At 48.1% G+C, this 26,756-nt stretch overlaps 1 protein-coding gene across 1 annotated transcript in view; it reads left to right on the forward strand.

Moving 5' to 3' along the window:
• The first annotated feature begins 4,490 nt into the window (after nucleotides 1-4,490).
• The window catches only part of LOC149325511 (uncharacterized), a 34,485-nt gene continuing 12,219 nt past the window's right edge, over nucleotides 4,491-26,756 (forward strand). The window contains exons 1-2 of the mRNA XM_089563123.1: nucleotides 4,491-4,604; nucleotides 12,602-12,753. Coding sequence (XP_089419249.1) covers nucleotides 4,491-4,604; nucleotides 12,602-12,753 — 266 coding nt within the window. The remainder of the gene's footprint in view (nucleotides 4,605-12,601; nucleotides 12,754-26,756) is intronic.

Below are 26,756 nucleotides of genomic sequence, written 5' to 3' on the forward strand. Positions count from 1 at the left end.
ATAGAGAAGCTAAAATTCAGGAACAAATCGCGTGGAATTTGCGTAACAGATGGACAATCATTTATTTAATTCTTAATATCGTAGGCACTCTGTAGCAAGCTCGCATAAATGGAAATAGACTAAGAGGGGGAGTACCGTCTGGGAAGTCATTATAGGCGCGCTGGTCTGCAAATAGCAGCACTGGTGAAAATATAAATGCAGAGAAGTCAAAACCAGAGCACAAAATTAAACGACCAACAAACAGCGCTAGTAGCAGCAGGCATAAAGGAATCAACAGGGAAATGCCCCTTGGAGTACTGAAATTATAAGTCAGAACTGCTCTTCAGTACAAAAATTAACCAAGTAAATGTGATAAACTACTTTAAAGAAAAGAGAAAGCCACGAAGCAGGTAGAATGAGGAAATTAAGGAGGCAACCGAACAAAGTCGGGTGCGTCCATGGGAACACGGAGAGAGGAAGAAGTCGAAGTTATCTGAAGAGGGAATAGAAGAAAAATGGGAATCGGCAACAGAAATCGGAAGTTAACCTCCTCATTCAAGGTAAAAAATAAAAGAGCCCACTGATTGCTGGATGGCTGAAGTTCGCGTTGCAAATAAAGATGGAACAAGAAGATTCTGGAACCATGTAACCTGGCTAGGTAAAAAGAATCAAAGAGAGCAAGCGCGGATTCAAGGTGCTGAGGGACGATGTTTAGAGGGAGACGACGTTCAGAAGAACCTTACTTAAGTTATAGCTGAATCAATTAGGAGCGTCGATAGCATGATTTCCCTAAATGAGAGAGAACCACAAGACAGCATAATAGAGAGCCGCTTTGAATGGACAAATCTTAACTGGAAAAAAGTGGAAGCAAATATTCCTACGTACACACCAGCAGATATAGACAAAATTCCAATCAAGCTGTTTAATTAACGTCTTTCAAGAAACAAGAAAGAGCAGTTAAAAGCACTGGAAACAGCCAAAAAAAATTAGCAACTTCCACACAGCTGGCCACGGGGTGCAATATGCTTTACAATGGAAATTAAGACTATGCGCAAATAAAATTCTCCGGACCCATTGCGATAACATCTGTTATATAGAGGCTGTCAATGCAGGCGGGGAACTAAAAATACAGTCATGGGTAGATGGGTAGGTAGAAATAAGATACTTGGAAAACTTCAGAATTGGTTCAGAAGGAGTAGGCACATAGAAGATAGCTTATTCGTGCTGGTCGTTGAATAAAAATAACAAAGTCGGGAAACTTACCTATGTGTTTAGCCTTTCAGTAGATAAGCGCTGCATATCACAACGTGACCAGGGAGCTACTGTGGAACATACTAAAAGAAGAGGGTTTCGGTCATGAAATAATTGATTTCTACAAGAAATATATCGAGATAAGAAAGTTAAAATTACATGACAAAAGATAAGATGTACGACAACTGTCTAGATAGGCAAAGGATTAGCACAAAATTGTGCTCTTGTCACCATTGCGGTTCATGCTCTATATGACAAATAATAAAAGAAGAATACGAGAAATTAATCTACGGGCATAATCTGCCGTACAGATTAGGCGGAAAAGTCCTTGAGCAACGGCTGCCCGGTTTAATGTATGCGAACCATATTGTACTGTTAGCGCGTAGCCGCGAATATTTGAAAAACTATTGTCAATGGTGGAGATCAAGGAGACGCTCTAGGTTTCATTTTTGTAGCAATCAAGTCAGGGGGGATTATTTTCAGTGATACAACCGATGGGGTGTTTACAATACAAGGCCATTAAATACCCAAAGTGGCCGAACACAAATATCTCGAGGTATGGGTAAACGAAGTAAAGGTATACACGGGAAAGCACAAACAGTCTGTTAAGGCAAAAGGGCAAATAGATGCTGCAGTAATGAAACATAGGGCATTACGAGGGTACAACAAGTATAAAGTGCTGAGAGGTATTTGGAAGGGGAAAATGGTGCCGGCCGCTTACTTTCGACAATGCGGTTTTGTGCTTAAGGGCAGATGTTCAGCCGAGATTAGAACTAAATCGGAGAGCTGTTGGAAGGCTAGCACAATGTGCCCAAGGCAAAGCCATAGACGAAGCCGTAGAAGGGTATATGGGCTGGCCATCTTTCGATACAAGGGCAGCTCAGAGTGAAATAGCCTACGAAGAGCGCCTGAGGAAACTGGACTATAACAGGTGGGCAGCTCATGTGTTTAAATACTTCTACACAAAGCACATTGACCCACAGCTTCAGAAAATAATAGGAAACTAACGAGTAAGTTAACTAGAACAGAAAACTGGGCAAGTTGGAACGGATTCATCTTAATACAGCGCGATACACAGGACGAGAGAAAGAAACAAGAGATGTAACGAGTAAGTAAGGATTACACAAGGATTGAGAAATAAGGAGCTTTAATCAACTGATATAAACGCCGAAATTAAAACTGCATTTATTCAAGAGAAAAGGAGCAGAATGTAGAACTACATCAAGATTGGTGAAGGCATGTCATGAAGGAATCGTTCTATGATAGCTATTCTTCAAGGTGCCTTAGAATGCACCGCTACACCATGAAACTTAACGAAGGTGACATGTGCTTGTTGTGGTAAATGTGTAGAAACAACTGAACATATCTTGCTCGAATGTGATGGCATCTATTCGAATGCCTCGAAAAATTATCGAAGCGTATTTAGGCGTCGCACTTCCAGAATAAACTTCAGTGGACAAGGCTTCCGCATGGAAGCCGAAACGTCTTGTTCTGACGCAAAAGTTTGGTCGCCGTCTTTTTTGAAGCGAAAAGCTTCACTACGCTACTCAACACGCGCTTCGCGTGAGCCGGCGTATGTCGGAGCACGAGTGACGTCACGCACAGCGCAGGCTACTGCGCATGCGCCCCGCCGCTTCTCCTCCTCGCCACCGCTTGACCTTTCGCCGCAGCCGTGCGCAGTGCGCATTTGAAAGACGGGGTATATAAGGCGCGCTTGCCTATAGAAGAGGCGAAGTTGCCGCGCGCTATGCGCCATCGTTTGACGCTCGCCGCAAGCGCGTCTTTATCGCGGATCACCGCAGTTTTTCGCTTCGAGATATCCAGGCTGAACCTTAGCCATTTTTTTGTGTTGAAAATCGATGACATACTATCCCACCAGACGAGATTCCGTCAAACCTTAGATTTCATTTCTTTCAGGTATTCCTTGATGCTTAAAATCAGTAACAGCCTGTAGCAAGCTGATGTGCTCTTCCGAGGTGATGGAATATTGCTTTAAGTTTTTAATTTTTATCTTTCTAGGTATATCATTCGCTTTGCCTGCCTATGTTCTCCATCATGCTTAGCAATACGTCCCGTGACTTGCATAGCAAGGCAACGTCATAAACTAATAGGAGTTTATCAAGGTATCATCCATTTACTTTTTCCCCAACTCTTTCGAATGCAAATTTCTTAGTGTCTATTCCAAACACGCAGTGAATAGCCCTGGAGGGATCGCATCTTCCTGCCAGACACCCTGCTAGTTCTTTTAATAAATACTTGTTTACAAGCAACAGGAAGTACCACTGCCTTTGCTGGCTCTGGGACATTTTTCGGCACATTATTTTTGTAATTTCCAATCAAGAGGAAGAAATGTGCTTGGAGAGGGCATGCAATGCAAAGGCAGACAACTGCTGATCTTTAAGGGTAACAGATTGAAATCTATGATAAGACAAAAGGGGCGGGGGGGGGGGAGGAGGGGTAGAAAGATAGTTGGGCTTAGGAGATTAAGACCTTTGACGGATGGCCGCAGCTGGCAAAGGACAGGGTGAACTCGAATGACATCGGAGAGGTATTTGCCCTGCAGTGGCCGTAGTCATGCTGATGTTGATGATGTGCGTTACGAAACAATATTACTCATTATTTTTTTAAATTTTCGATATGTAGTACGAAATAATGACAGATTATTATGCCCTACCTGCCGCACCCGATATGTGTTACGGATTAAATACGACATATTATTATGCCCTACCCACTGATCTCCAACCTACAGCTAAATGTACTCACTCCGGCTCCACTGCCTCGGATTTAAGCTCAGACTGTTACTGTAAGCGAAACAACGCAAAGCTATTGCTCAAGTGCCCCGTCGTGCTAGACCACGGCGCACTATATGGTCAGTATTATGTTTTCTTTCATCCGGTGTCGTTCAAATACACTGCATGTAATAAAGAACTCAAAGTTGACAGACCCTTATCATCCACTCGACATACTAATAATACGCGGAGTGCAAAGAAGCTTGCAGCATATATCGCCGTCACACGTATCATAGATAACACAGCGGGAAGTAATGTTATTCTCTTCTGGTGGAGAGATGCAGTATTCCATTTTTAGCATTTTGACAGTTCTATAATAAACTTCCTGGGCCAGTCACGCACTTGTTTGATTTCCTTCGGAAGAGGTCTGCATGAAGAGTGCGCAATTTAAAACGCTGTCTCCCTTGCCGCACTATCATTTGCCACGGACGAGTCTCTACTAGGCTGTGTGATCATCCAGCGGAGGAAACTATGGCCCCTTCAGTGCGTCTGAGTGTACTGCTCTACAGCATCCTTTTCTCAGTGAGCGCCATGGGGAGCAACGAGAACGAAGTGGCTCAGCAAGAAAATCCTGACGCTTTCCAGGTAAGAGAACATTTGAAATTCATATCCAAGTTTCACAGCCCGCTGTAAAATAAATTCCTTTCAAGATGCCAAGGGGCGCAGGGTGTAGCGAAAGCATGCCTCGATCACATCAACAAATTTGGGGATAGCAGCCACTGGCCTGTCTAAAACATAGATGACATAGATAAAAACGAATTAAATTTTTCAATAAAAGCTAAAGGCCATACACTTGGCTAGTTTCAGTTTTAACTTTTGATCGAAATAACAATAACGAGCTGAAGGGGCCAAGCGATCGGGGAAAAAAACGACAACTGCACGACAAAACGCTTTCAACGGTTTAAAAAGTTGTTAAATTGTAGTTAGCGGGGCTACGTGTTCTAGTGGTCATGCTTAATTTGTCTTCCTTTTCTCCTGTGGGCAGTTTAGTGCTATTTGGGCTCTAATTAAACTCAGCATTCCCGACTTACTTCAGCTCCATTCACAGGGGTTATGAAAAAAGGGCTGCTCGTTAGACACCTATGACTTGTTCACAGAGAGCGCGAAGAGTGGGGGTGGGAGCATGAGGGTGAAACAAATTTTAGATGATGATGATTTTTTTAATTGCAGTTTCTGCTTTGGGCTTTACTGTGCAGAAGCGCGCTGTAAACTGTCACCTGGCGATAACGAAAGGAACAAGATGAAGGATGTAATAATGAGGAAGTGTGATTTGATATGTGGCTGAAACGTTCCCCATACATTTATTTCTTTCGCTGTTTATTTATTCACGCCTCGTAGAGCCGACTATGAAGGGTAAAGGATGGTTAAATATTCAGTGGTTAACGATTATCCCTGTTGTTTTTGCATATACCAAGAGTTATTTTTGAGTCTCTTTGGGGCTAGGTTTGAATTTCGTGAACATACACGCACCGTCCGTACTCCTCTGTCCTCCGCTGCAATATTCGAGAACATCCATCCCATCCCAACTTCACAGTCCCTATGCTCCCGGTTCCATCCTTGCAGAAATTGTGGCTTCCAACCGAACAACCAGTTCTGACAGCCTCTGAGAAATGAGACAAGGGGACCCCTAAACGTCAGTATGAAGTAAACCAAATTTCGGTGAACAGGATGACCATTTCCCGTCTGCAGTAACTTCAAGCAGTTACACAATTCTGGTTGAATGTCACGGTTTGAGTTCTCAGCGCCTCTGAGAATTTATTACGCTCAAAGCGCATTTCGCTCACCCACGAGCTAATGAAAAAATTCTAAGAGTTCCTTCTGCACGCCTAAAAATGCGTGGCCACATATAAATGAGCAGGCAGCTATTTATGAGCAAATTTCAATATTTCTTTTCAGGAACTGTTTCGCGTCCCTGCGGATTCTTATGAACTAAGAGTGTTCGCATTTATCTACTTAAATAAATAATTTTCTTGTGCTTGGAAAAATTTTAGCAGCTTGTGCAGACTGCCGGATGGTGGCCGGTGCCTTTATACAGTATGACATTTATTCTGTTGGAAGGAATGGCTATTCCAGATCGCCGTGCCTTCGTTGTCTTAGGCGTACTAAAAGTCTGTTTGATGTAGAAAACTGCATTTTTTTTCCTTCCATGTTTTAGGAAAAACGAACTGCTCACATGACTTCGAAGATTTTAGGAAAGGGAAACAACACCACATATTCATTTTCGCCTTTTGTGCAAAGCGAAAAGCGAGGCGGTGATATTTGTTTTCATAGCTTGGTCGTGTTTCGCAGGCAACACCCTTGTTATGAAGTGTTCCAGTCACAGCCTTATTCAGTGCATACTTAATAGGTGAAATTAATCAGATGGCAAAAACTTACTGCGGGATAGATGAGTTCAGGAGCGGAAGAAGTCAGCAATGATTGTACCTAATATAGAGCAAATATTTGCGCAATCAATTTTGTGCATGGTTGTGGGGAAATAAAAGAAACACTTAAGTCGTGGACCGGTATTTATAGGCGGCATATCTGTCTCTGGAAAAGCCCCCACATTGCTTTGCAACCCACTTAATGACCGCGTGCTTTTCAACCACCCTTCTCCCATTTTTACTCCCCTAGTCTCTCCCCTACGCAGAGTAGCATCTCAGCGAATATAAAAGCCGGCTAAAATCTCTGTTTGTTCATTAACAAGCTCTCTCTCTCTCTCTCCGTCGACGGTATCGCTTCGATATATCTGCGGCACCTGTTGCCCTATTCTGTGCGCTCTGCATTGCAGTTATCAAACGAAGTGTCATGGTCCACAGCAGCACCAGCTGTAATTACCGAGACGCATTGATGTTGATCCATTGTAAAATATTTTAAATCAAGACGCGATGACTCTATCGGTAATAGTATCGTAACGATGAAGAATTATCCGCGTGGAAGCGGGACTGCTCTGGTTGGTGCTGCTGGAACTTCTGGCTGTCAGTGAACGCCATTCTGTGTTTTGTGCCCGAAAAACCCATTACAGTATGAATATTTTCCGGTCGTGGGTAAAATTGATATGACAATAAAGAGAAGAAAAACATGCGCACATTTATAGACTAATAACGTCAGATGCTGGAGATCTGTCCTTCAGCTGCAAGTACTCAGAACTGTGGCCTTCTGGCCATTATTTCCACTCCAAAACAAGAGCCCCGGACGCTTACACAGTGTTTCCTAAATGAAAGCAGATCTAGGCAGGTTTAGAGGTTGCCTTGTTTGAAACCAATCATCTATCGCGCCCTGCCATATAAAACGTAGGAATGCCAGACGTTTTATCAGGATTGGCCTGCGGTAGTCGATCAATTGTTGAAATATCGGCTCCCAAGAGGGAAAGAACTTCCAGTCACTTTGCTACATCCGGAACAGTCGCTAGCAGATCCCTATTTTCTTTCTGTTCGAATCCGTATATATCTAGGTTTAGGTCGCTGTTCCAACATGCTAATTATTTTAGTCGTTCTTTAACTGACGACAATTCGATATTTGCCATTGTTTCCAGAACCTAGACCATGCTATTCTTGCCTTTTATATCAGGGTCTCGACGCGTTGCGGCACCAAAAATTCACGATAGAACGCCTATGTTTGTCACGCTCTGCACCTCCCACACAGGCATTATAAAATATTTCTGGCTGCTACAGTCACCCCAGCAAAAACACCAACCATGCACCATTATCATTGCGAATGAGAATGTAATACCATAACGCCCCAATCTGATGACACCAGAGCACCTAAAAAAACTGTGACGGTTTTCTGTGGAGTAGAGTTCTGTGCGGGCTGTTCCCACTTCGTCTCCAACAGCGTCCTCTCCTCGAGGGAAAGCCCTAAATACTACGACTACAACTGTGTCTGGGGCGGAAAGAAGAACGCGCACACGTAACCGACGAGAACTTAGGACGAAATGAAAAACTGACAGGACACTTAAAATCAACGTCACAAGAGATGTAAAGAAGCTGGCTAGTGCAGCAGCGAGCGGTGTAAACGTCACTAATATTCGGTGAGGCTAACAAGAATCAAATACCTCTTCTTCCAAAAAAAAAAACTGTTTTCTTTGTGATGAATGGTATGTAACTATAGTTGTTCATTAGCAGTATATAGTGTAGTCGCTTGTACATCTATGAGCCGTAAATAATATCGCTGATTGGTGCTTTTCCACTAAACTGATATTCGCAATTCGATAACACTCCGCAAGTTGATGCCTTTGACACTCGGTTCTAGATCGAATTCGAGCATCTACTTCGCTACACATTTGAACTGATCTAGGCTATTGAACGAGCAAGGTGCCACGGATGACAGCACTATATTTGCGCCCAGCGAAACATGCGCGAGTGAAAACATGGCATGAAGTATCATTGTGTTCCTTGTATAAGAGTCGGCGTGCAAACTAAACGTGCGAAGAAGTCGAATATAACTCGCAGTAACCCATCCAACAACGGTAGAAAGAATACGCAAAGGCGCTATTCCTCAGCTGAGGCATGGTCAGGATCAGTACTGATCGTTGTACCGACCTTAGCTCGAAATTACTGTCACATCTCTCTTTAAAACAGAGCAGCGTCGAACATCCAATCCATTGCAGTTTACTCAGTTCTCGTGTTTTTAGAAATTTTGACGGCTGCGGAAGGAACAGGCATCCTGCACTCACCTCAATTTTGCCATTGCCAACCTTTCTTTCGTGTGTTTGCGAGCAGGCTTTGTGCCATGCTTGACCATGATCTTTCTCTTTCGCTTAAAGATCATTTATCCAAAAGCTTTCCGCCATTTTTATACTAGTCGCTAAATATCCCTCGAAATTCGAGATCCGTTGGTCGGATTTCAGAATGAATATTGAATAGTCAGTGTAAAATTCACCGAGTGTGATCACAATGGCCTTGCGTGTGCCTATACATATAGTAAGCTCGCCAGACTTCTCACTGCGCAGCTGCCCATGATAGAGAGATTAGAAGCTAGGCAGCTAAACGCGCCGATAATGTCGAAGAGCGGGCTGCGGCTACGGCGTGCCAAGCAGCGATCAGCGATGGACTTCAACGCGCTTCTCATCACGAAAAGGAGAAAGGGCTGAAGATGGCGGCATGTTAAAGCACCAAAAGCGGAGAATTCCGTTTCGAAACGTTCCATATGATCCGCTTGTATGGAATTATACGAGTCCATAATGCAGGGAGAAATATATGGATATCCTTATCTTGTCTTTACGGCTTTCATAAACATTCCACATAATTACCATACGTCCTCTACAGAGTGTACGCAACATTAGATGGAGTCTGTAAGTGCCTATACTTACTTGCTTTTAGTAGTACTTGACTATTCCATATGCTCCAGATTCCGTGATATTTCTTACGAAAACATAAGAAACTATGGTTGTCGTCATATGGAATCTTTCAGTAGGGAACTCAGCCATGCGCGCAGTCTAACTGAAAATGTGGCTATTGGCGTAGACCACTCCATTGCGTAGACTCGTCAAGTCACGAAAGCAGAAAGAAAGACGGCATGCTACCCAGCACTACAAACGAATAGGTGAGGTTCATAATAATGACACCATACTGAGCAGGTTCGAGGCTTAGCCCAAAATATAATTTCTGCAATAAACAAGATGTCCCTATACGAGCAATTTGACGCGGACGGGTTGTGACGCTTTCCGGTTACAATGTATGCTTCTCCGCTATAGTTTTTAATGCACGCTTTTGTTGTTGCTTTTACGACTGCTGCAGATATTATACATTTGCTAAAAACTTCTACCTATGGCTTTTTCGCTGCTCTGGGGGACGTTGGCCTTAAAGCCCTTTCACTGGCTAGAGCAAAAGCTCTTGTTTTGCGGCTGCAACCATTTCGCCGTCGTTCGACTTCTTACCTTGGACCAATAACAAAGACGTACAGAGCAGCGCAAGTATTCTCTGTTTTCTCAAAATAGAAAAGGGGTAAGGCGATGCCGCAAAAGCAACCACCGGCTATAACTCCGAGCTTTCCCAGCTGAAAAAAGTTCTATGATGCAATAAACTCATACACTTCGTCATACAATATCATACACTTATCATACAAATCATAGAACCTTACCATTCAGATGTCATACATATCTGTAAAATCATACAGTCATCATAGAGACGTCAGAGAATATCATGCAAATTGTATGATCTATCATATAAATTATATGATATTCTATGATGAAGCCTCTATGAGGTTTTTGCATCATAGAACTTTTTTTCAGCAGGGTTGTTTGCATAAAAACGATTCTGGTATTGTAAATTGTGTTCTCTAACACCCTAAAGTGACACATTGGCTATGAGGCACGCCGATTGCAGTGCTTTCGAATCATTTAGACCACGCTGCTGTTGTCTGACGTTGGCTCACTTCGCACACCAAACGAGCGCCTTTCGTGTTCAGCCTCCCTCGAAAGGCAGCAATTCAAGTCTTAAAGCCACAAGAATATTTTAGCCGAGTCAAGCTTGAAACCGTCCAGATATCCAGGCTTATACTGCATTCCGGAGGCTGCAGGTTTCCAAGTTTGAAAGTTCGAAACTTTTAAAAGTGCAGATCGTCATTGGAAGTGGAGTGGCTTTACCGAGAATAACCACAGCCATAAGGAAAGCTACAGGAAAAAAGCTGAAATTGTTCTTATCAGGCGCGATGCCATGGAAATTAACGGAATTGACGCTAATTTAACAATCAAAAGGTATACTCGGCCTTTTTACTCGATGAAATCGTGCACGGAACACGAACTCTGGAGAACGTTAGCCCGCCCGCCACACGATTTTGCGGTCCTTCGAAGAGCGGACCATGCAACGTCACACCGAGTGTAGAAGGAGCAGAAACAGCGCAAGTAAAATTACGACACGCCCTGTACATCATTTCGAGTTTACTACAAAATATCTGTTAACCTAAATTCTCCAAGCAAAGTCTAGCTTTCATCATTGGAGTACAGGTCCAGTAATCAATAATAACCATATCTGTCATTAGGAACGGGCTCCAGCTTAGAGAAGAGTTTTTTCGGGTAGGGATTTCGTGATGGTCAAGCACACTCCGATAACGTCTTCAGTATGGAGGAATCATGCCATGCTTTGGTATTATGCATTAATGTGTGGAATTCACGATCAGTAATTTGGCATACTTGCGCAGTTAACTGCAGCGCACTCAGTGCGTTTTGACCAGATAATATCAGGAGGCCAGGAAGATAGAGGAAATTTGATGCGAATAATTCCGCGCTGTCCGCTGGCTTTTATTCTATGTAGTGAGTGTCATTATCGCTTTATTCATTTTTCACGTCTTAGGTAAGAAGGACTCTATACGTGTTCGAAGTTATCTTCTACAATGTATGCAGCCCTGCTGTGTACTGATTTGTTAAATTTTGTTCAATAAAAAAATTACAGTCGCCTTCCACCACTTAGCTAACTGGCTAGTTCAGCATATATTTCTGATAGAATTGAGTAGAATATTCGCACATGAATAGCGTTGGTAGAACGGGCAAACTAGCTTTTCTTTCCTTTTTTATTACATTACCAATGTGTGCCTATTCCCCCATGCACGTCGGCACCATTCAGTGGTGAACAGGAGCCACGAAGTCTTCGCTGACAGAGGCGTGAGAAAAGGTCTTGATGCCAAGTTGAACGGACGGCCATTTGTACGGGCGCCTTGCGCGAGAGCCTTAGTATTCTGATGGCTTCGAAAGAAACTTCGCGGTTTCAGCATGCCTTTCCCTCGGCATAAAATCTACCAAAAGTTAAAAATTCCCTCTCCGCCCGACCGCTAGGAGTGTCGTTGCAATGTGGGTTTATAAGCGCTGCTATGGCTGCGGAAGATTTCACCTGTAGTTCTGCCAGATTTTCTTTATTCTTTTCAATATAATTTTTCTGCTGTGTCAAAAGTTGCTTCCAGCTAAACCAGCTGGGAGGAGGACGCACCAAGAAAAGTTAAGATTAGGTTATATTGGCCGAAGTACTTAGGTAAAATATTTATGGAAATCACCGAAGGTAGAGTATACTTGTAATAAGAAAGTAGTTACTCACTGGCATCCACCCAAACACAGCCGTACTAATACAAGGGAAACCTATACAGCTTCCACAGAAACTCCGTATTTAAAGAAAACTTCATGCTGCTCCGGGATCTGACGCCTGGACCACCGCTTCACCGTACCAGTCGCTCTACCAACTAAGATAAATGGGACGGCTCGTATATGGCACAGCGAGAGCGAATTGCTCAATAACGCGAAGTGAGAAATGTGTTGGTCAGTGTTTGATCCGACCCTACAGCATGCTAACCACCCCAGTCAGCTCAGATGGTAGAGCGACTGTTTTTTCTGAAGTGCTGGTCCCGGTTTCGAACCCCAGACAAGGAGGAATTTTTCTTTAACTATGATGTTTCTGTGAGAGCTATAAATAATTTTGATCTGTAGCCGTACGGCTGCGCTTGGGTGGATGACAATGAGCAATTACTCCCTTATTGCAGTACTTATTGAAAGGCTATTTCGTGGCAACAGTACTTCTGCATTAAGTAGTAAATTGTTTCAGCAGCACTTGTTGCATTTTTTTTATTTTGGCAGTGGCCTTATTGAATGCAGATTCACAAATTGATCCATTTTCTAGGTGTTGGCACTGCTGCCGGAAGTGGTTGCCATCTCTGACTTTGATAATGACGCTAATTTCGAGTGCCTGACGGGAGAACTCACTCATCTCGACAAGAGAAAGAAAGAGGCTACCTACGTCCTTAAATTCAAGGGCCATCATGGGACACAAAAGTGAGTACGATGCCATAGTTCCATTCGCGATGGACTACAGGCGCCCACCCACATGCTTAGAGCACTCTAGCTGTGCGCTATCAGCAGCGTTCGTACATTAGTCGCTGCCTCCCGAGCTCGATGCCGTTTTACGAGAGACCAGAAGTATATCATGATCGAAGCGAAGATGCATATAAGATAAAGTGTTGTTTCAAGGTCAAGGCCACTCGTGAATGATGCCAGTTTACTGTACAAAGTGCCATTCGAATGTTCTAGACAAGTGTATGGGAGGCTGTACGATATCTTGTAGCGTACGAAAAACACTCAAGTCACTGATATCAAGTCTGGCCTATCGCCAGGCATCACCTGCGTTATCTAGAGGCAACGTGAAGACAGTTAAGATATTCACTTTATTTAAGCTTTGGAACTTTTCCGGGAGTCACGAGACATGTTTATAATTTACTAATTACAATATCACAATGACAAGGTTTGCTGATTGTTTTTGATCGCTGCCTGTTAATTCAGAAGCAATTTCTCATTTATCGTATGTTCAGCAACGCCACCAAAGTGCTGTGATGTCTCTAAAGCCAGAGATTTGAGAGGCGGACGCGTGTTCAAAACATGTGGCCTTTATTCTACTTTGTGCTATGTTTATAGTCAATACGACTTCCCAATGAAATGCTCATGTCATACAGCACTCGAGAGGCGTCCAAAAAAAGCCTGTAAAATAAACCATTTGGCCCGACACGTCCAGTGGACATGTATTCAGTTCGGCTGCTCAGAAATTAGGTGAAATTGAAAGTGCCTTGCGAACACAGGAAGAAAGGAACGATTTTTGTTTATATTTTTCTTCTGTTCCACCCTGCCTGCACCCTTTCCTCTCTGCGCACAAGTATTTCGGGTGCTGTGCCTGGATTCGCACCCTGCTTGTCCCTTGCTCTCATTCCTGTGGCACGAACTCGTTAAAAAATGGGTGGATGCCATTTTCATACCTGAAATGACAGATATGTCGAGCCAAAATTAATATGCGACTAATTTGATGCTGCTGCAAAATAATCCCCACCCCTTTCTCTTAAATTTTCGCTCCTGTGGCACTGCACAGAGTTGTTGTATCAGCGCGGGGAGTGACATCGTCATGTAGTGGTGACTGCAATTCGGAAAGGAGATACAGCGAAAATGGCGTCTAAGCAAAACTTTAGTTGGGTTGCCTCGCGCCCACAATGTACTGAATCACTGGGCAGCGGCATACCAGCGAACGTGCTCGGCGGTCGTCGAACAGAATGCCTCCGTTCTCGGCCATGCTCAATTTAAAGCTGATAGTGAACTAAGTTACTGCAACAGTCTGGAACAACAGAGACTTAGCACTGAGTGGATGCGATCAATGGAGCTAAATCTGGTCACGTCTTACGTCAAAGACAAAGAGGCATAGCGGCATGCCGGTAGCTTTGAAGAATGAACACACTATAAACATTGGTAGCATTACTGTACTCAAAGAAGCATCGACCAGAGGCTTTAAAACAGTGATTAAAGATAAACAAAACGGTCTGTGCAGAATAAACATCCACAGTGGAAACGCGTCGGTTCGCTGCTAATCTTTGATCTGTGCGCTGAAAGCTGGCGGCGATTTCCACGTTATGTTCATCGGCAACGTTCGGCAGCACGGCGTCTACCGTGGTCGCGGCATCCTTGCCATGGGCGAGCTTAAAGGGCGTCATCTGCGTGGTCTCCTGCAATGCGGTGTTATAGGCGAAGCAAGAGTAAGGCATGTTGACGTCGCATGTTTTGTGTTGGGCATCGACATGCATGCAGGGCACAGACATGTAGGGGGCTATTGACGGCGATGGTTTGCGTGTGAAGCCTGTAGAATTTCTCACCGCAGACTTGCAGGTACAACAAGGACGTAGGCTGTTTTCTTCACTTTGAAATTCTTCTTAACGAAAAGATCATTCTGCACACAGAGCGTAGACAATCCTTGCATGAACGAGGCGCGTGGTGATGAAACCTTGCCTTCTAAGTACTCGACAAGGCGCTTTACGTCCGGTTCGAGTGTTGGTGCTGCGGAAAAGAGCTGCAGCTGATAGGTCCCAGCAAGGCGACCTCATTGTCGCCCGGCAGCAGCACATCTACGGGGACTCGTGACAGGTAGTCGGCGTCTGAGTGCTTGAGTCCGGACTTGCAAACAAAAGTGACGTCAAGATCCTGGAGGCACAGGCTCCATCGAGCGAGACGGCCGAGAGGGGGGGGGGGGGCCTTGAAACTCATTAGCCAGCACAGTCCGTGGTGATCGCTGACCACTTTGAACGGTCATCCGTAGAGGCAAGGAGGGAATTTCGACCTACTCCAGATGATGGCAAGGCGCGCCTTCTGAGTTGTCGAATTTTTAGCCTCTGCTTTGGGCAGGGAACGGCTAGAGTGTGCGACTACTTTCTTCAGTCCGTCAGTTGTCCTAGTCCCACGCTGCTTGCGTCGGAATGAATTTCTGTTTCGGCGTTTCCATCGCAGTGAGCGAGTATCGGTGAGGACTGTAAACGACGCTTAAGTTTTTTGAAGGCTTCCGCTTGCTGCGCTTCGCCTTTAAATGGCACGTCCTCTTTCGTCAGTTGGGTCAAAGACTCGGTGATGCGCCAAAAGTTCTCGACAAATCTCGCTAATACGCGCATAGTCCGAGTAATCTGCTCACGGCTTTCTTATCGGCCGCGGTTCAGAACAATGCGATAGAAGCTGTTTTCTTCGGGTCTGGGCGTACTCCATCCTTGCTAACGATGTGATGTGGCATAGGGAAAATGGCATTTCTCTGCGGTCAAGGTGAGGCCGCACGACTTGATTGCGTCTAGTATTGTTCGGAACCTTTTTAGGTGCTGTTCAAATATTGGGACGAAAACAACGACATCACATATATATACCAGTCATATCTGCCACTGCAGGCCTGCTAGCATTGCATCCATTACTCGCTGAAACTTCGCTGGTGCTAAACAGAGACCAAATGGAATCACCTTCAACTCGAAGAGGCCATCCGAATTGATGAATGCGGTCTTCTTGCGATCTCTTTCACCGACATAAATTTGCCAGTCGGCGCTCTTGAGGTTCATTGATGAGAAATACTTGGTGTTGCGGAGCAGGTCCAGTGTGTCGTCGATACGGGGGAGGGCGTAGACGTACGTCCGTCTTCGTTATGTTGCTCAAGCGGCGGTAATTAACGCAGAATCGAAGCGCGTCGTCTTTCTTCCATACTAGAGCTTTTTCTTGGGCGCCTCTCGAGAGGGACGGAAGCACACCTTATGCGCTCTTTTTTCTTCTTAGCACAATTATCCTGTAAGGCCCCTGCGCTTTTGAATTTTCACCTGGACGCTGGACTCCTAACCAAGGCTCGTCGGGGTGACCCTCAGCCCCCAGGCAAGCACGACTCGTCCCAATTTTGGGCACCTTTCGCTGCGCCACGCCTGTCAACGCTAGTTGAACCACTGTCGCCACGATTCCTCCGGCGTTCTGTCGCAGCTGCGACGCGGCGTCGCGCCGTCGACCACCTGCTCCTCAACATGCCCTATGCCGTTGCCGTTAAGGGAGAACCGAGCAGAGATATCGAACTCAACGACGGTACATGGATCGCTCTCGAAATGTAACGACGCTATCATCGACCGAGTCCGCCAGACCAAACTCAACTCATGGCCATGTCCACGCCAAACCCGGCCACTTCACTGTCGCCTGCTGTGCGACAAAATGTCCGCCGTCCTCCACTCACCCGGAAGCGCCCGCTTCCCCGCCTACCTCCGGAAGACCTCAAGGTAGTCCTCCGCCCACAATGCCCTTTAGAGCTCCGGGTAGTAGGCCCCGCCAGGCTGGCTGTGGCCATTCCAAAAGCTGCCAAAGAAGACAAGCACCTGACTGTGACTGCTGACCAAGTCCGCATGCACCCCACTAACAACACTGTTACCGTAAGCACTCCTGACTGTACTCGCGCACTGGCCTACGCTCAGGTCTGCGTCTTTACAATGGAAAGGAGTGCCACCCCCTGGCTGCTTTCGTCCCCGCCCCTGACATCTCGGTGTAGGGCATCATCCACCGTGCCACAGCTATGAAATTGACATGAAGAATGAGGTGGAGCTTCAAGCCTGCGATCCTGACCTCCCCACCGTCGCCGCGCGTCGTATGGGGCAATCGCGCCATTTAGTCATCACTCTTCCTAGCAGCCAACTGCCCAAGCATGTTCGCTACTTAAGCTTCACTTTCGAGGCGAAGCATTAAACATACAAACTTCACCAACGACAAGAAAATTGCTTAGTCATCACATTAGGCTTGGACGTCTATATAACGAGAAGGCGTTAAAATAGTCAGAGAAAGGACCCAGAAGACTTGAAAAAAAGTTAGAGGTCTCTGCGCGACCGGCACTGGGGGAATGCGAAATCAATGGCGCCTGTTCCGCACTTGTCGCCTCTCTTTCCTTCACTTGGGACTCTTACACTTTTTAACATTTTCTTGTCGTTTTATGCTATTTCGACGTCGAAAGCTGCTCTAACATCCTCCCACTATATCAGCGTCCATGGCTATTTTGAGGGATTCGCCTCTAATTAGTCTACGTCAACCATAACTTTTTTCTTTAATTAATGAAGTTAATTTCACCGTTTCAATTATTTCAAACCATCCCCAGCATGGTTGCGTATTTTTCCACATTTTGGACGTCCAAGACTGCTTGACGTCCACCCACTATAGCGACGTCGGTGCCTAGCTCAACGGCTAATTGATTTTTGCCTCTAATCAATTAACCAATTATTTTACATCAACCAAATCACCGCGCAGTGAGATTTTGTCGTCCTCTATCTCATGCAGTCATTCTTTTATACCTAACACTATAGAATTTCGCAAAACCTGCGGACATGTCTTGACCTTTGTTTGACAGTTTGACCTTCCAGTGGAGGAGCAGTGCTGGTGTGGCAGCCACGTGACATACCACGACACTCCTTGCCCGGCAGGCCGGCAGGGAGCTTGGGTTCTGGGCGAGGGGATGTCTTATCGAACACAGGCGTTCTGTTCAACACATAAAATTGCACTTGTGTTCTCTTTAACTACAAATTTCCTCGCTTCTCTCACGGCGTGGTTGAGGTGTCCATCAATATGTGAAACAGTTACTGCTCCTTTCCTGTCATCTAAAACCACAGTCACAACAGAGACGCATAGCGCCAAATTCAGGGAGTAGTGTCACTGCAGCCCGTTCTCGATTTCTTTGCGTGGCGGTAAACTGGTGCGGTGGATGGGCTGTTTGGGAGGTCTCCTAGAGACTTGTTTAATGGTCAAGGCGTCTCGCCGAACGGACGATGGCGTTCCGTTGACTCCCTGGCTGCGCTGCAACACACTTTCGCGTTCCACTCTCAAAGGTGAATCTTAATCGTCCTCCAATCTTTTCACATGCATGTTTCGTTATTTGTGATTTTGGGACTGTGAAATTGAGATTGATGCTCGTCGGCTTAGCTTCGACGCGGCTCGCGTTGACGTTATGGGGAGGGCGTTACGTGGGTAGCTGGAAGGGGTCTGGGCCAAAAAGCTCCCTTTGAGTAAATGCCATAGAGGAGGAGGGGGATAAACTTTATTTTCATCGACAAAAGAAATAGACGGTGTGGGGTTATAGCACCATCAAGTGACCATGAGCCCGTGGCATGCGGCGACTTCTAGGGCTCTTGTCACAACCCGGATCTGTGTGAATAAAACTACATGATCGGTGCTGTACCCGTGTGCAGAGCGGTCACGTCGGTTGGTCGCTTGAGTAACGCTGCGGCTGAAGTTCCGTGGCGACCAGTGTGGTGATTATTCTCCAACAGATACTGCGGGACATACTGAAAGCCGTGTTCTGTTCGGCTAGTTGGCATTGCAGTACTGGCCCTGGTAGCGTTCAAGACAAGCGCAGATAAATGTGGAAGCAGACACTGCGCTGACTTGCAACTGAACTTTATTCAGAGAGCCAAGGCAGCAGGTAGGAATGGAAAACTTTATTTTACTCTAGTTCTTTTTCCTGCGGTTTTGGGGGCATCTTCAGAGACGTTCTCTCCTTGGTTCTAACCCCAGGAGTCTTCTCTGTCGAAGTCGTCCACCTCTAATCATGGTCGGTTGCCCTCAGTCCAGGGCTCCGCTGTCCACTGCGGCCCGGAAAGAAATCGAGATCACTGCGGTAACCCGCATTAGAGTAATGCGAAAGCAATGACGCCTCCTCATTTCAAGTTGCTGTTTTATTTTTATTTGGTTCCATAATCAGCCACTTTATTGTCAGTGCTCGTTAAAGAACCCCAGGTGGTGGAAATTTCGGGAGCCCTTCACTATGGTGTCCCTCACAGCCTGAGTTGCTTTGGGATGTTAAACCCCAACTAACCAAACCAAACAATTGCTTAACTTTAATTCACCTTAGTTCACAAGTAATTTTCAATTAATTCATTGTAAATTCACTTTATTTTCCCTTAATCCACCTTAATACACCATTAGTTCAAATTCAAATCACAATATTGCACCCAAATTAGTAATTAAATCACCTGTACTCACAATTAACGCAACTTAAATCACTTTTGACACTTTCTATAATCATTAATTTTTACTGGAATTCCATTAACTGCACTTTTTCTCTCGTTTCATCTCGGTATTCATTCCGGACTTCAAATTTGGTGCCACGCGTTGGCTCCGCACACACTTCTGGTCACGTGGTCCCCCGCTTCCGGCACTTTCAAATTTCGCGCCACGCTTGCTCTGGCTCCGCGCACTTTTTAAACGGTTCTTGCTCTAATTAACTAACTATTCATCCGGTTTTTATTTTTTGCGCAGCATCCTCACATCATCCTTTTTCGATAACAACCACTCGTTTGACGCTGCCTCTTCTTAGTTGCCCACAACTGCTGCCGACACATTTTGCGGACGAGACCCCTTCGACATAGCCTAGTAATGCTTTCGCATAAATAAGCTTTTTTGAGAAGGAAAAAGAAGATGGTTGGAGCAAAGCAGTTGAAGTCTGTCATCCAAGACCCTGGTGGCTGGCCAGTGCCACTAGGATCCCCTGGTCTTCCAGGGTGGCGCCGGTCAGCTGAACCTCCCACTGCTGCAAGGCCACATTGGGCGGATTTACGTGCTGTAGATTACGGGTGCGTGTGCATGTGGCATGAAGAATGTAGAGGTGGTGCCGCACCATGAGCATGCATTCACATCGAATGCTGGGTGGCGATGGTGGAGCTTGCGTACCATGCTGGTATCCAGCAAACAAGGTGTTTGTGACGAGAAGGCATATGTGTCGATTAAGCCGTAAGTCACAAGGCGCATACAGTGTTGTGTCTGAGGGGGTAAATGTGGTGGCTCTGCGCTCGCTCGGTTGGCGTGAACACGAGCTAGGGTGTCAGTTTGAAGTTGCTTTCTAGACCTTCGTGTCCGGGGACCCAGATGATGACGTGACATTGACAAAGGGTGGCACCAAAAATGCAGAGGGAAAGTCTGGAGACTCGGCCATTCGTGAAGACTCGACATGCAGCCTGCAGGTCATTGGTAATGTGGGAACTGTGCATTTGCTGACCACTGCTTTTATGCCAAGCGCGACGGCAAAAGTCTCTGCAGCAGCTGGGCCAACGACCTCAAATCATACAGCAAGGTATGGAGAGGAGGAATCGTTGACTGCCATGAAAGCGTATATTACAACGGAAAAAGAGGAAGAGACCGTGCCGTCGCAGGAGAGGTACGAGGACAGAATGCGGGGGTGAGAGCGTTTTCGAGAGAACGATCCGCACGAGGTAGATGGTCGGCGGTTGGCCGATTGGACTGGAAAACATTTATTTCGTCAAGAAGAGCTTGGTGATGAGAGGGCCGTGTTAGGTGGCCGCTAGTCCGTGACTATTGGCGACCTTGTTGGCCCACTGGACGGCCCGGACTTGCGTCTTCGGGTCTGAGCTGGCCAGCACAGCCTCCCACCGCATTAGAGAAGGGATTTGTAACAGCTCCGCCGGAGGCGCCTCTTCCCTCCAATCCCATAAGATGTGGTCGTAAGTGGCACGTTCGCTAGAGCGGAAACATTGGGGTTCGTATTGAGAGGGGTACATGAGCGACAGTTGCGCGGGATTCGTCAGGGTGTGCGTCTGAAGCCGTCTCCACGTGGTTTCTTCTGCTTTGGACAGCGTTTTAGCCGGAGGGGGATAAACTCGCCTTCCCAAGGTGTAATGGTAGGTAATGTCATGAAAAGAGGTCATGCCGTCTCTCGTAAACCCCGGATGAAGAGGCGAGCTCCCTGCCCGGTTGACGAAACCTCGAGCTTTATTGTGAGCTGCCTCGTTCCCCAGATTGTCCGAGTGGGACGGCACCCAAATTAGTTCGACCTCTCTGGGAGGTTGGGCTGCTTTCTCAAGAATTCTGAAGGTGGTGGGTGCTACTCGGCCCCTCGCGAAATTGCGAACGGCGAATTTTGAGCCACTGAAAATAATATCAGCGGTGGTATAAGTTATAGCTAAAGCTATTGCCGCCTCCTCAGCGATATCAGAGGAGCTTGGTTTGATAGTCGCGGCAGCGAGCAGTCCGTCGGGCCCATCCACCGCCACCAATGCGTAGGCCTTGTTGTGTTGGTACTCCGCAGCATCCACGTACACCGCTCCCGAGTGCTGTTTGTACTTTTCATGCAGAGCGCGAGCTCTGGCCCGAAGATGTCCCTCGTGGTGCACGGGATGCATGTTCTTGGGGAGGGGTTTTATGAGCAGGTTCTTCCTGATATGTGTCGGAAGCTGAGTTTTCGCATCTCCGCTCGGAGGTGCGTTGCCCATTCCTAGTCGGGAGAGATTAGCTCTGCCCGCACTAGTACGAGTGAGTCTCTTAGCTTGTGTCATGAGGTGCGCCTCGAAGAGTTCATCTAGGGTGTTGTGTATGCCGAGCCCTAAGAGCCTCTCTGTTGACGTGTAACGCGGTAGACCGAGGGCGGTCTTGTACGCTTGTCTGATGATACTATCGATTTTATGTTTCTCTGCTGCATAGAGGTGGAGGTAGGAGACTGAATATACAACTCTGTTGAGAACGAAGGCCTGAACCAGACGACAGAGGTCCTTTTCCTTGACGCCCCTTCTGCGGTTGGCTATTCGTCTGATGAGTCTCGTCGTCATACTGACTGTAGATTTGAGTTTATCAATAGTTTGGGTGTTCTTGCGTTTGGTTTGCATGTATAGCCTTAGGATGCGTATGGTGGATCCGGGTTTCACTGTCTTCTTGTGCCGACCCGCACCGTAACATTTTTGGCGGCAGCGGTGGTATCATACCGCTCACCCGGTAAGCACCCGACTTGGCGGACGGCCGGGGTCCACCACCAGCCCATGGCTCCAACGACCCAGCGGCCGGCGCCGCTAGTCCTAGGCGCTCGGAGGAGCTTCTCTCCCAGCGTCTGGACGCGTGGAAGGCCTGGCTGGCTGCCTATGCTGGGGAGGTGCCAGCTCTGCAGCACGAAGTCTGTCGCCTAGTGGCCCCCCACCAGAACGCCATGGGTCCAGCGCCTTTTAGCGTCACCGCTGCCACCGTCTCCCATGCTGTCATCCTTGGGCCTCCGGTCACAGCCGTCAGCGGTGTGCTCGGCGCGGGAACATCCTCGCCGCAGTACCTATTGGGGGATATGGATTTCACCGTAAAACCGCGCGCTTACACGGGACGAAGAAAGAAGACACGCACACACACAGCGCTGTGTGTGTGCGTGTCTTCTTTCTTCGTCCCGTGTAAGCGCGCTGTTTTACGGTGTGATCATGTAGCAACTGGCCCGGCAACTATCCTTAATGCAGATATGGATTTGTCCACGTTCGACGGCAGCGTCTCGTGGGATGCCAATGCATCCAGCTCGACGACATGGCGGCGGCGAGAGGCTGGAGCGAGCAGACTAAGGCCAAGATGCTCGTCGCCAAACTGAGGGGCCGTGCGACTGAGCTGCTGCTGAACGGGCCTCCCGACAAGCTAGGCTGCTACCCTGTTCAGACGGGTCGCCTTGCTGACCACTACGGTGCCTCAGGTTATTCCCGAGTGCAGTACTACCACCTGCGGTCCCGCCGCCAAGAGCCCGGGGAGGCGTACCAAGACCTGACCGCAGCCGTTGAGCGGCTAGGTCTAGAGTCGCTCCCGAGGACGCCTCGGGACGCCGAGGCCCTGATCGGCACCGTGGAGTTTGTGGACGCCATCCGGGATGCCGAGGTGCAGCGCTTGGTCCGCTTCGGCCGCGCTAGCTCCGGCCCCGCCGCCATGGCACTCGCCGTCGAGGCGGAAACTACTTCGCTGGTAACGCGGGGGTCGCTACCCTCTGCCGGACATGGCGCTTCGTTGCAGGATCATCGATAATTGCCCTCTATGGATGCCCTCCTCAGGCCTCCTACTTTGACCCCTTTCGACGAATCGGCCAAGATGAACTCGGCGCAGACCCTCCTGCGGGAAGATGAGTTTAGAGACCAGAGGGTCCTTGTTTATGCCAGCAGCCAGCTCTCCGGCATTAAACGCCACTGGCATTCTTCGGAACTAGTATGCCTCACCGTCGTCTGAGTTATCGAGAACTTCCGTCCCTAGCTATACGGCCGACACTTACCATCGTCACGGACAATAGCGCTCTCACTTGGCTGCATTCCGCCAATCATCTGAGGGCAAAGACCACACGCTGGCCCCTCCAACATGTTGTGTCCCCCCCTTATTGCTTTTGTGTGTGTGCGCCCCCGCGTCCTCCTCCTAACGACTACTCAATCCTCCTCCTAACGACCACTCGCATCCCCTCCTAACGACCGCTTGCCCCTCGTCGCACGCTGTCGCCGGATGCCCCCCCACGGTGCGCCCCCGCACCCTCCTCCTGTTCTGGGAAGCCACTCCCTCCCGTGGACGCTTCTCCACTCCCTCCTTTCTTCGGGCGGCCAGTTCGGCTCCTGCCTCGGTCGACGCTGGTCGCACCCTCATCGGCTTTAAATAAACGAAGTCTTAAAGTACCGTGTGCGTCTTTCGCTGCATTCAACACAGCGACCGGACACGACAGTGGCGACGAGAAAGTGGATTCGACCCGCGCTACGCAACGCTATTGACAAGCCATGGCTACGCGAGGGTTTCCCAATCAGATACCAGAGTTCAACGGCTCATCGTGGTCATCGTGGGTTGGACGCCTTCAGTTCTACTTTGAAGCTAACAACATCACAGACCCAGCCTTGAAGAGGGCCAACCTGCTGACGCTGTGCGGGGAGCAGACCTACGATACTGTCTGCGCCCTTATTCAGCCAAGCACACCAGCGGCAGTGTCTTACGACGACATCGTAAAAGCGCTGCAAAAGCACTACGACCCAAGGCCATCCGAGGTCTACAGCCGGGCTCGCTTCCAACGACGAGATCAACTGGAAGGAGAAACTGTGAGCGCCTACGTAGCCGCGCTCAAGAAGCTCGCTGCCGACTGCAATTTTGGAACGCTGTCGAACACAGCTACCGGGCAGGAGGGAGACGCAGCTTCTTCTGCTAACACCACCATGCTTCCCTTGGACGTGATGTTACGCGACAGATTTGTGTGCGGACTGAGTGACGAGTCACTGCAGCAGCGCCTGTTCGCTGAGAAGGACCTCACATTCAGCAAAGCTTACGACATCGCCGTTCGAGCGGAGAGCGCCGGTCACCAGCAGAGAGGGATTCGCCGGAACACCGAGCCGGTACACCAGACAAGCAACCAGGTGCGCAAGCCTTCTGTTGTTGTAAAATCGGTCAAAAAGGCACAACGCTGCTGGCGGTGTGACGACCAACACAACCCCCAGGGATGTCGATTCCAGTCAGCCACGTGTAATTTTTGCCACAAGCGAGGGCATATCGAAAGAGCATGCATTACGAAACGGAGACTTGCCAAGATAAAGTCACCTTCCCAGCCTAATCACAGCGTCAACGCCTCAGAGAATACGCCGCTATCTGATCTCCATGGAACAACATCAGCAACACCATCTGTGTTGTACGACCTGAACACCATGAATCTCGGCACGCGACCGAAGATTTTTACAGAAGTAAGCGTACATCACCAGCTGATTAAGTTCGAGGTGGACTCCGGCGCAGCCTGTACTCTGATCAGTGAGGACACGTTCCGAACTTCATGGCCATATGACGCACCCGCCCTGCAACAAGACGACACGCACCTGCGAACGTGGTCAGGACAGAATCTGCCACTATTGGGCTCTGCCAACGTGCAGGTTAACTACAACGGCCAGACCCATACGCTACCTCTGCTTGTTGTGAAGGGCACAGGATCAAGCCTTCTAGGGAGAAACTGGTTTTCTCCACTAGGCGTGATGATATGCGGCATACACCAGACGCCGAGCCAGAACATGGTTGAGCAACTCCAAGAGAAATACGAAAGAGTATTCTCGGAAGAGATTCCAGGAAACGAAGGGCCCCCGGTCACACTGGAGTTGTTGGACAACGCGCAACCCAAATTTCTGAAGACCAGGCCGGTGCCGTTTGCTCTCCGAGATTCAGTTGAAAAAGAGTTGGACAAACTGGAGCAGCAAGGTGTCATCGAGCCGACGCAGCATTCCATCAAACTCTCAGCGTACGACTACGCTCTGGTCTACCGCAATGGGAGTAAACATCAAAACGCCGATGCGCTAAGCCGTCTGCCACTAGACGCAACTGTTGACGAACCATTTCCACCAGGAGACGTTCTGATGTTCGAAGCACTGCCAGAACCTCCGCTTACAGCAGGCACAGTTGCAGCATCTACGCAGAAGTGCGCAGCTCTCCGGCTAGTTTACACAGCTGTTCAACAAGGCAACGTGCATAAACTCAAAGGGGACAACTTCGACGCTTACCGCAGGCGAGCTACAGAGTTGAGCACCCATCGCGGCTGCATCATATTTGGGTCCCGAGTTGTGATGCCGAGAGAACTACGCGCACAAGCTATGTCTCTCATCCACGCCGGACATCGGGGCATCGTTGCAATGAAAAAGTGTGCCAGAAGCTATATGTGGTGGCCTGGCATTGACAACGACATCGAAACAGTGGTGCGAGAATGCAAGCCTTGCCAGAGCAGCCGGAGCGCCCCGCCGAAAGCTCCTGTCCCAGAATGGGAAAAGCCAGACACACCATGGCACACACTGCACATTGATTTTGCAGGACCAATTGAGGGCTGCACTTTCCTTGTGGTCGTAGATGCCTACACAAAGTGGCTTGAGATAAGGCAAATGGGACAGACGACTTCGGCAGCAGTCATTGACAACCTCCGATCACTATTTGCAACGTTCGGCCTGCCGCGCAAGGTAGTGTCGGACAACGGAACACCGTTTGTGTCTGCGGAGATCCTCAAGTTTTATCGCGACAACGGGATCTCATCAGTTACATCGGCCCCCTACCACCCAGCGACAAACGGACAAGCCGAGCGCTACGTAGCCGAGCTAAAACGCGCCCTTGAAAGAGATCAGACAGGCTCGCTGCAGCGCCGCCTTGCGCGCTTTCTCTTCAAGCAGCACACGACGGTTCAGAGCACAACAGGCGAGACCCCCTCGAAAATGATGTTCGAGCGTGAAATGCGAACCCAGCTCACAGCCATCCTCCCCGAGCCAAAGGCAGAGACGTTCCGGGAAGAAAAAGCAATTCCGCGCTGCGGCACGCTTAATGAGGGGCAGCGCGTCCTCGCCCGACAGTTTCTGAAAAAGCCACGCTGGGAGGAAGCTACAATTGTCAGACGCATAGGCCTGCGCTCTTGGCTCGTCAACATACATGGCACAGTAGCACGCCGACATCTCAACCAGCTGCGTAGATTTACGACGCCGTCTGAGAGCTGTCCGCCAGCGGAGAGAACACGTGCACCATCTTCCCACATAGCCTGGCACCTCTTCCCGGAAGAAGAGACTTCGCCCAGGACAGACCTAGGAGACACAGCGAACAACAGCCAGCCTACAAGTGTTTCTCCCCCGAGCGCACAAAGCCAGCGCGCCTCCACGCGTGAGCGCCGACCCCCTGCACGATACCAGGCAACTTTCTAAGGGGGAAGGAAGTGTTGTGTCCCCCCCTTATTGCTTTTGTGTGTGTGCGCCCCCGCGTCCTCCTCCTAA

Source organism: Amblyomma mixtum, chromosome 10 (assembly GCF_055824585.1).
Source record: "Amblyomma mixtum isolate Tamu chromosome 10, ASM5582458v1, whole genome shotgun sequence".
In the NCBI taxonomy this organism is placed as follows: domain Eukaryota; kingdom Metazoa; phylum Arthropoda; class Arachnida; order Ixodida; family Ixodidae; genus Amblyomma; species Amblyomma mixtum.